Genomic DNA, 9,668 nt, shown 5'->3' with positions numbered 1-9,668 from the left:
TTTTTATTCAAGAACTATTTGTATCAAGAATCTTGTGCGTTTAAGACAAGAGCAAGTATCTGAATAGAAATAACACTTATTACTTGCTTTCAATTTAGTTCATAATCATCAAACAAAATCCTATAAAATACCGGATTTGGAGATTTTCTTTTCTTGTAGAAAAAGTGATGCAAAGGCAGCTTGATGAAGCATCACACTTGCTGCCTCACAAAATGAGACTTTCAGAAGGATTGCGTCAATCAAGAACATGATTTGAAAATTTGTAGATACTAGGTTAGTGAATGAACAACTGGAGTATCCCTAACATACACAAATACATACATATACATATGCACACACAAATGTACACGGTCACCAGTAGCAGTACAACTCTGTGTCAACAATCATCACACTCCACATACCATCTCCCTGTTCTTCAACCCTGAGTAAAATCTAAGGGAGAGATTTAATTGTTCCCAAAGACATAAGCACAGAGAGAAAGAGTGTGGCTGTTTCTGAGCGTGTACATTTGTGTACTGTATGTATGTGTTCATGTGTGTGTGCGTGTGTGCGCACGTCAGTGTGAGAGAGAAAAAGAAAGGAAGTGACAGCTATTTTGTCCTCTGGAAAACTGTCGGCTTATGCTTTCGTTTAAATGCTGCAAGATTATTTCTTTAAAGAAAGACAAACAAAGTGAGTCCTTGCAAGAAAACACATCTTCCTCCCAACAGCGACACTGGGACGTTGAATAGACTCGTGACAGTGCCTTTCAGACACAGAGGCTCATTTCTATGGGTTTCTTGTTCTAATACTGCAAAACTGACACACAAGTGGGGCATAAAGTGATACTGTAATTACTGGTTTGTCTCATAAAGCAACACACAGCATCCATCAGGCCATGAGCATTCATTCATACCACTGACAAATTAGAGCTTCTAACTTAGACTCAGATCAAGTTTAACACTGGCAAGTTCACTTTTAACACACAATTTAGGAAAATAAACAGGTAACTGGCAACCTTTTGGATGACATACAATAGATATTTCCTGATATTAGCTTGCACTTTTCTGTTATTGAGCAGGCACTTTCTAAACAGAGCTTTCCAGAAGTCTAAAGTACATGTTGTATCATAATGGCAGTGACAATGAGGAGAAAAGAAAAATTAACCAAATGATATGTTAAAAGCAGGGGGGAGGAGACATTCTGTTTGAAGATGGAAAGCTTTGACTGGAGGCCAGGCTGGATCCTCTGTAGGTGTGATTAATGGTCTTAATAAAAGCTAGTGTGTTGCTGAAGCACAACCACATTGTAAATAATGTAGTGCCCTCTTCCCGTTTTGGATCATCATTCATTGCATTCATATTAAAATGATCATCAACATCACCATTAGTATCATGTTCATACTTGCATCATGGTCATCTACACTTACGTCTGCCTTAGACAAACCCCAGAGCTAATCTATGGTTGAGCTAGTACTAGATCTGTTCCACGGTTTATTGTCTGTGTGTTGCCTCTGTGGATCTTACTGATATCTTTTGGGTGTTGGCTTCCCCAACGTAACATATTGTTAGGCAAAATAGCATTCATAATAATTGGCACTACTGGCAAAAAGGGTTTAATTTTTGCTAGCCAAGAAACGAAAGCACAAAATGTAAATGTTTTGTCTGAAAGATCATTGTTTCAGCTAAGTTTGTTTTCCCACTTATAATTCTAACATTAGATTTTTCAGTTGCATGCTTTAACAAAATGTTCTTTTCAGTAACACTTATACTGGATACTCTTAAAGTGAAGCAGTTAAAATCCTCTCACAGTCCATAGCCACTAACATCTTCTTTTTGCTGTTTCTTTGTCTTAAATCTCATGCACATTACTCCGTTTGTAATATCTACATTATTTACAAGCAATACAGCCATCCTGTGTACCCAGGTCTCTGTCTTAAGTTCTCATTATGGGAGTAAAATAATTTATAATCTTAAATACAGTCCTCTTATGAAAAAGTTTCAGGGTCCTTGTATCCCCTTACCTCGTCAGTTTATATACAGGAATATGCAATAGTCCAAAATATGGATTTAATTGCCCATATGGGCTAGTATGGGGACCAATGCCCTGTATAGGGGCAGGTATAGGACCCATGTCCTGTACAGAGCAAGCATAGAGACCTCTCAGAGTCAAGAAGAAGTCAAGGCAATGGTATGTGACTCTCTCCTCAAAACCGCAGTTAGGATTTAGAGGTTCACGCAAAGAACAAACTAACAGAGACATTTAACCATTGGGACATGTCATATTTTACCACACAAGGGGGGAAAACCAGTCTCAAGCTGAACCACTCTTGAGCCAATTAAATAAATAATTAGACCCTTAAATAAATAAATAAAGTTTAAAAAAAGCACCCAAAATAAGTCATTTGTCCTTACACAGTTCACATTACACAGGGCAAGGTTAAGTTGATGAGGACATAAGTGAGACACAACTACACATAGAAATACAAAAGAAACAACACTAAAGCAGTTTGGCAAGCATGCAGGAGCTCATAGCTCAAACACATGCATTGAATTGAACAAACACGGACACACCACGTCAGGCGAGCAAAGTGCTGCCTCTGAGAACGACTCCATACAAAGTCCATGTAACAAATTAAGACATCGTTATTCAGACCCCAAGCCTTGTCTAACAATGCCCCTCTTACATTCAAGTGCAGTTCCTCCCCTTTTGATCGGGTGACTGATTAATAGGTTTGTAAGCCTGTGAGTCAGAGTGGTTAGTGATATTGTGATATACTGAATCAGCAGAATGATTTGCCATTATAGCTTTTCAGGATGATGGAGAGGAGGAATAAGCGAAAAAACCTTGCATGCAAATGCAACACAGAAGTGAGTTTTTTGGTTTATGTTTTCTTATTCTTTCATGGATTACTGTTTGGATACAAAACGCAACAGGGTTTGTATATTTTCTGCATGTTGCCAGTAGCGTTTATCTTGAGCCAGCACGTCCAGATGCTGCCTTAAAAGTCAGGATGTCGTCGCCAGGCGCTTCCTCGTGCTCTCTCGTCTGACTCGTCGACTTGCTCTTGCAAAGAAACATACCCATGAGGAGTGCAAAGAATGCCATGAGGTTAATGTGATGGCCTCCCAGTGAAACTGTGGAGGAGGATCAGCGCTGTGGGTAGAGCCAGGTCCCGTGGCTCTACCCAGCAGTCTGTCTGTCTGAGCTGCCATGATGGACACCTATCCTGTCCTCAGTCTGTCTGGGAAGAGTTTTTTTCCCCTCTTGAGAGAAGAAGGGAGATAGGGTGAGAAAGAAGGATGGGGGAGAGGAATGGAAAGGGCAGGAGAAGGGGTTGGGGAATGGAAGATGGAAAGAGTTTTTGGGGGGATGGAAGAAAGGAGAAAGGAGAAGATGGAGGGCGGGGAGGGTTTATAGATTGCTCACAGGCTGAGGGGGCTTTGCTTGGGGCCTGGTGGTGGGCTCTCAGGACCCTTGGCCTTTCTCTGCTCTCTGGCCCTGGGGAAAAAAACAAACACATGTTGGAGACATGCTCAGAGAAATTGTTGTGTGTGAATGTGTCTATTTTGCGCATGTGTTTTTCTCTCCATTTTTATATCTAAAGGCCATACTCGGAGCAACAAGAAAAGTTATTCAGCAAACCCCCTGCAATTCTGCTCGGCGTGCACACACAGACACACACATCCTGTAATCCCCCCGCCCAGAGCACAAAAAAAGAGGCTGGCAGGCAAGCAAGACATTTAAAGTCCCCTAGTGATGTCAGTCAGAACATGCTCCCATGAACACCATATGCAAGAATCGCTCCTCTATTTATCCATCAATCATTCAATCATGCAGAAGTATCGACATCATTCAGCAGTCCTCGGAGAGAGACAGAGAGAGAGAGACCGGGAGACAGGGAGGGAAGAAGAGAGAGAGAGAGAGAGAGCGAAAGGGAAGGATGATAATCCAGGATCTCCTCTCCCCTCTCCCTCCGCTGACATGCAAACAGGCATCAGCCACCAGGAGAGAGGGAAAGACAGAAGAAAGAGAGAAAACTCACCCGTTTCAGAGGCCTATGGTCCATCAAGGGGCTTCACAGGAACAGTAAAACAACACCAACTATTAGCACCAACGTAGAGAGCGCATGAACGGCAGTGCGCTGTAAGTGCGTGCGGGTTTGGATGTGTGTGCACTGTGCAGAGGTGTTGAAGAGGGTGCGAGGAGATCACCTGTGGCGGCATCGGAGCAGGAATCTCAGGATCTTGCGAGCAGCCTGGTTCTGTTTTTTCGTCAGGAGGCTGCTGTAGGGTAAGACACAGGAGTAAGAAGAAATCTTTTGCATATTTATGCCCTTTCTGTGTGTGAGAGAGAGTGAAGTACCCGAGGGAGTGTCTATAGGAGCGGTAGTATTGCTGGATGAGGACCGCTGCTCTTCGACTCTGTTGGAACTTCCTCTGCTCATGGAAACTCCGGAAACGACTCTGGATCAGGATGGCTGCCAGGGTCATCCTCTTATAAAGTGCATACTGAGAGAGAAGACGTAAGCAGCGTGTTGTAAACCATTTCATCAAAAGATATGTACCGTTGTTGTGTTTAATCCTGAGTACACATGTATCATCATTTTTTATTTCTTCATTTTTGTTATGTCAGGCTGTCTTAAGCAAAAAACTAAAATGTGTGATAAACTGACTTGAGTGTGAATAAAAGCTTCTACAATAAATGATGTAAACAACTTTAATGCTTTAAACTTCAATATGGAGACACATAGTAAATGACATAACTAAGCTGTATGGCTTCATTATACGATAGTACATTGGCGCTATTAGAAAGTAATCGTAGTAAAGAAATTAAAAAGTTAGCAGGATGTGGACACGCCACATTAACATTTTCAGTTTATTGAAAATCAATGTCCAATGCACAAAATAGGTTTTAGCACAAATCAGAGAATCAAAATGCTTAATGACAATTTTTGGATATCTAATTCAGTACCTAACTGTAGGTCAGCTTGAAGTAAAAGCAAGTAGAGGGTTGATGCTAGCTGTGTGCTGCTAACGCTTACCTGTTTGTATCTCTTATAGCAGCGCTGAATCACTGCTGCAATCTCTTTACGTTGTTCCTGAATGGGACCCTGACGGGAGAGGGATTAAGAGTTCGTACATGTTAAATGGTTCATTGACTTTTTAAGATTGTGATTCATGAAAGATAGAAATGGGTTGGAGGATAATTTGAACAAATGCCAGAACCAGGATTTACAAACAACATGGTGACAAAATGCATCAGATTATTTTACAATCTCTTCGGCAAACTTTTGTATTTTTCGAAAGAAGTGGAAACCAGGTGTATACCTTGTGTTTTCTGAGGGAGTGCAGAGCATGCCTGATGGTCTCATACAGCTCCCCCTGCTCTTCCTCAGTCATAGCTAGACAGGAGTCAGTTTTCAACCTCTCTTCTTTCATAGCTGCACAGAGGAAGGAGGTCCAGTCAGAGGAGGAGGATAGGGCGTCTCTAGCCTGTGGACTCTGCTGATCCTCAGGCCCTGAGAGGGGGTTTGCTTTGGGGCTAGGCGTCTTGGACTTGGAGTTTAGAAACCTGGAGAAAAGCAGGGGAGGAAAGCAAAAGTTGAATACTAAAAAAGATTTACGCTATTTGATGAGTTAGGTAAAGGAATCAGGAATTCATTGACTCACCTCTCCACCTCCCCGAGGTAACCAGACAGTAACTTGACATCACTGCTGATTCCCACCTTGCTGGAGTCTGTTTCAGTCTCCATATCCTCCTGCTTAAGCCTACAAGTTGAAGCCTCCATGATGTGATCTGCTAGCATCGTAATGTCCATCTGCAAGACACGCAGAGCAGATGTTACTCACATATTTCTAACACCTGCTGCCCTTTAAGTTAAAAATAATCTTTCATTTTGGCATTTGTTTTAATGCCTATACTAATGACACTCAACTCTGTGTACTTAATGGTTTAAGGCAACGACTGCTTTTTATACTTTGATGTTTCTCTTAATTCCCTGCACAGACCCAAAGTCTGTGCATTATCATCATCACTTATAAACTTTCTGTTAAAGTTAATCTGTAGGCAGTGCATGTATGCATATGCTGTATACATCAAATGTCTTTAGCTCATACAAAACATATGACTGCTTCTTGAACAAACCAAAAAGGTTTAATAATGTAATACATCTTCTATCCTCTATTCATGACCCCCCCATGTCATGCTAGATGTGACATCAGGGTACCTCTAACAGTTAAATGGGCCTGCACTGATTTAACTATATAATAAAATATACAGCCACATGTCTTCCACTGGCTAATTATCTCAAAAATTAAGGCATCAGAGCTTCTTTTTTTTCTAGATAGGCAATCAATACAAATGGCTAAATCCAAACTAAAACTATTTTAGCCTTTATCATTGTTTGGCCAAAGTCAGTGGTGTACACAAACTGAGAGTTAAACTATCTCTTTAATGTAAGGTTTAACCAATTAGTACTCAGTTCTAGTTCCTGCCAGTGAGCATCTAGTATGTGTGCCCTGTTTTCCCTTTCTGTAAGTGCACTTGATGTTTCGTATTAGTGTGTGTCTGCTTGTGTGGAAGTAACTGAGTGGTGAAGATAGCACCGCTGCCCTTGCACCAGGTGCCCTTCTCATGATGACAAATTCAATGTCGACAAAGTTTGAGTACAATAGATATCATTATCTGTTTATATTCAACCTAATGAGGTATCATGGGAGTTTCCCCTTATTCACACTGAAGGTCAAAGTGTTGTTTTCATAGATTTTTTAATGTATTCATGTATGTTATCACAAACATGGCACACATGCAAGCAAGCTGTATACATTGTCCATTATATACAGTACAAAAAGTTCAGTTTTGGTTAAGGACCAAGATCAAAACTGCCCCTCACAAACTGCTCCCCCTACCTGCAGGTCCTCTGTGTTATCCTGATAGGTCAGCAGCTCTGTCTCCTCTCCCCTGTCAGACAGCAGCCTTTGGCGCAGGTGAATGGCCAGTCGTTCTTTTCCTAGAATCCTCCTGGCTAGGCTACGCTGCCCCAGAGTCTGTCTTAGACTCCACCTGGTGCCCCCTCCAGACCCCCCTATCCTGGCCTGCAGGTGGGAGAATGGAGCGCTGGGGAGCTGAGGCCGATTAGGGCTGGAGCTGGCAGGAGGTGCGTTCTGACAGCTGAGGTTGGAGGGTTGAGTTTGTAGGGTGTTGGGGAGGAGAGAGCATTGAGGGTTAGGACTAGGGGACGAGTTGAGGAGAGTGGAGAGGGTGTTAGTGCCAGGGGTTGAGTTAGCTAGCTGTTGCTGTGTGTCGGGGCTGGGTTTGAGTCTCTTGGCTGGGGGTGGGCCTCCCTGTTCTCCCTGGGTTCCCTGTTGGGCTCTGTGTCCTGTTTGGCTCCAGCTCGGGTTCTGGTTGTCTGGCTGGCTCTCCGTCCTGGCTCTCCTCAGCTCTGGGGAAACAAAGATGCTGGAAAATAAGAGCAAGTGGCAACATAGATTCCTACCTCAGTGGATTTCTAACTTATTAAAACGCCTGTACCTGTACCCAGTTAGACCTAGAAATAGCTTGCAATAATTTGTACCATAAAGAGGTGTATAGAATATCCCGAGTTACCGGACAGACACATTGCTGTTAAGTTTTTCAAATGTTAATTTCAAAGGAATAGTTTAACATTTTGGGAAATAAACGTATTGGCTGTCTTCTTGCCCAGAGTTAAATGGGAAGACTGATGTCACTCTCACGTCTGTCCGGTTAATTTGTAGCTAAAACCAGCAGCCGGTTAGCTTAACTCAGCACAAAGATCAGAAAGAGGAAACCAGCTGAGACAATCATATAGCACATAACCCTCGGAAAATATTGAATTGTTGTTTCTACACTTATGATGTATTAATTGGTGAGCTTTGCAATTTTTGAGTTTGTTACCTTTGGACAGAGTCAGGCTAGCTGCTTCCAGCCTTCATGCTAAGCTAAGCTAACCTGCTGTATACCAAGTCTCACTGACAACTGAAACCTGACCCTTTAAAATGAGACAAATTATTTCCTGGTGGTGACAAACCACAAAACAGCAGGCTTTCCCACCTGAGTTAGGGTTTGGCGTAGGGCTGTTGCTTATTCCGCTGGTCTGTGACTCTCCTCTCCACCTGTCCATCCAAGTGTCAGCAGGTGGGCCCTGAGCTTGAGGAGTCTGTTGCAGCTGCTCTAAGAGCTCAGCTAATCTAGTGTGACCCCGGGATCGGGCAATGTTGAGCGGCAAGCGTCCCAGCGAATCAGGAATAGCCAAAGCTCTTGGGTCCCACTGATAAAGCACCAATGCTGCCTCAGTGTGGCCCAGAGCACATGCCCACATCTGTGGAGGCCCAAAAAAAAAAAAAAAGATCACACACAGGCACGGAAAGAAAGACACACTCAAAACGCCATTCAGAAATATTGATATTGATTACTCACCAATGGAGTACAGGAGAAGTGGTCTACGTTGAGAGGATCCACCTCTAGCTCGAGATCAATACTGTCGGCATGCTTTGTGCTGCAGAGCAAGACAGCACAAGTGAAATTAACCGACAGTCTGTGCGTTCACAATGGTGTGCCATGATTGTGTGTTACGCACCGCCAGCGAATGAGTGTCTGAATGAGCCCTGCGTAGCCCTGAGCTGCAGCCAGATGCAGTAAGGTCATTCCTCTGGAGTTCTTACTGTGGACGAGCTGATTAGATGAAGCCCAGCAAGGCTGAGACATCATCTTCTCACACACCACCACGACACGACCCTCGAACGAACCTTGATCGGTAGAAATCTGGAAGATCAGAGACAAAAAGGGTTTCCAGGACTTTTATCATGAACATTTTTGCAGATTTAAAAAAAAAAATTTCAACTTTTTACAAAGGTTGGTTTTACCAAGAAAGAGGCTGTGTTTTAAGTTCCAAAAATGGTGGAAAGGCCTATAATATACTGTAGGGGTTTACAGCAGTAGATCATCATCATGCAATCTTCAAATTTAATCCGAGTGAGTCAAGGTTTTCAAGACTTGCTTTAATTAAACTTTGAAGACTAAAACAAGTTCTGTTTTGTTTAACGTTGTTCACCTGTACTGCTCTCGTAATACTGTTTTAGATTTTATACGTAAGAAGGAGCTAAATCACTCCTTTTCTGCCTTACTGGAGACTGCTGATCACTAGCTCCTCCTCCTCCCTCCAATCCTCCACCCTTGGTTGCCATGGTTTCTGAGTTGGGGTTCTGATTGGTTATCTCAGCCATCCTCTGTTCCATCTGCTCCAGACGTTCCAGGATGGACATCCTGAACTGGGTATCTACGGGAATGAAGGTGGGACATGTAGAGATTGTAAACAATGGCTACTTGCTTGTTGCAATTCAGCAAATTCAGCAAATCAATATCATGTTTTAGTAAATCCTACTTTGAGAGGCTCAGGGAGAGAAGCTCTGCAGATTAAATCAGTACTGCATAAAACCCCTTACCAACAATGGGAACCAAGAAAAATGTGTTTGTGTGTGTATGTGTGAGTGAAAGATTATCGATCTTAGATTAGAGAACAAATGTAATGTTTTTATGGCTGCTTGTATGTGTGACCCTTTGTTTCAGTCAGTGCTGCTGCAGTTCTGCTGCAGTGCCCATTATGTCATCCCACCTGCTGCTCTCTCACTCAGTCTCTCTATTTTTCTCTCCTCTCATTTCACTCCCAT

At 42.7% G+C, this 9,668-nt stretch overlaps 1 protein-coding gene across 1 annotated transcript in view; it reads right to left on the bottom strand.

Moving 5' to 3' along the window:
- Positions 1 to 3,447: 3,447 nt before the first annotated feature.
- LOC142954729 (calmodulin-binding transcription activator 1-like) overlaps positions 3,448 to 9,668 on the bottom strand; it is a 47,002-nt gene continuing 40,781 nt past the window's right edge. Inside the window, exons 11-22 of the mRNA XM_076095929.1 lie at positions 9,126 to 9,277; positions 8,579 to 8,763; positions 8,419 to 8,497; positions 8,053 to 8,320; positions 6,891 to 7,423; positions 5,652 to 5,800; positions 5,310 to 5,553; positions 5,024 to 5,092; positions 4,345 to 4,490; positions 4,194 to 4,265; positions 4,025 to 4,055; positions 3,448 to 3,480 (exon numbers count right to left, since the gene is read on the bottom strand). Of these exons, the coding sequence (XP_075952044.1) occupies positions 3,448 to 3,480; positions 4,025 to 4,055; positions 4,194 to 4,265; positions 4,345 to 4,490; positions 5,024 to 5,092; positions 5,310 to 5,553; positions 5,652 to 5,800; positions 6,891 to 7,423; positions 8,053 to 8,320; positions 8,419 to 8,497; positions 8,579 to 8,763; positions 9,126 to 9,277 (1,961 nt within the window). The remainder of the gene's footprint in view (positions 3,481 to 4,024; positions 4,056 to 4,193; positions 4,266 to 4,344; positions 4,491 to 5,023; positions 5,093 to 5,309; positions 5,554 to 5,651; positions 5,801 to 6,890; positions 7,424 to 8,052; positions 8,321 to 8,418; positions 8,498 to 8,578; positions 8,764 to 9,125; positions 9,278 to 9,668) is intronic.

Source organism: Anarhichas minor, unplaced genomic scaffold (assembly GCF_050575085.1).
Source record: "Anarhichas minor isolate MPS153535 unplaced genomic scaffold, ASM5057508v1 ptg000021l, whole genome shotgun sequence".
Classification (NCBI taxonomy): domain Eukaryota; kingdom Metazoa; phylum Chordata; class Actinopteri; order Perciformes; family Anarhichadidae; genus Anarhichas; species Anarhichas minor.
This window is presented reverse-complemented; position numbering and strand designations above follow the sequence as displayed.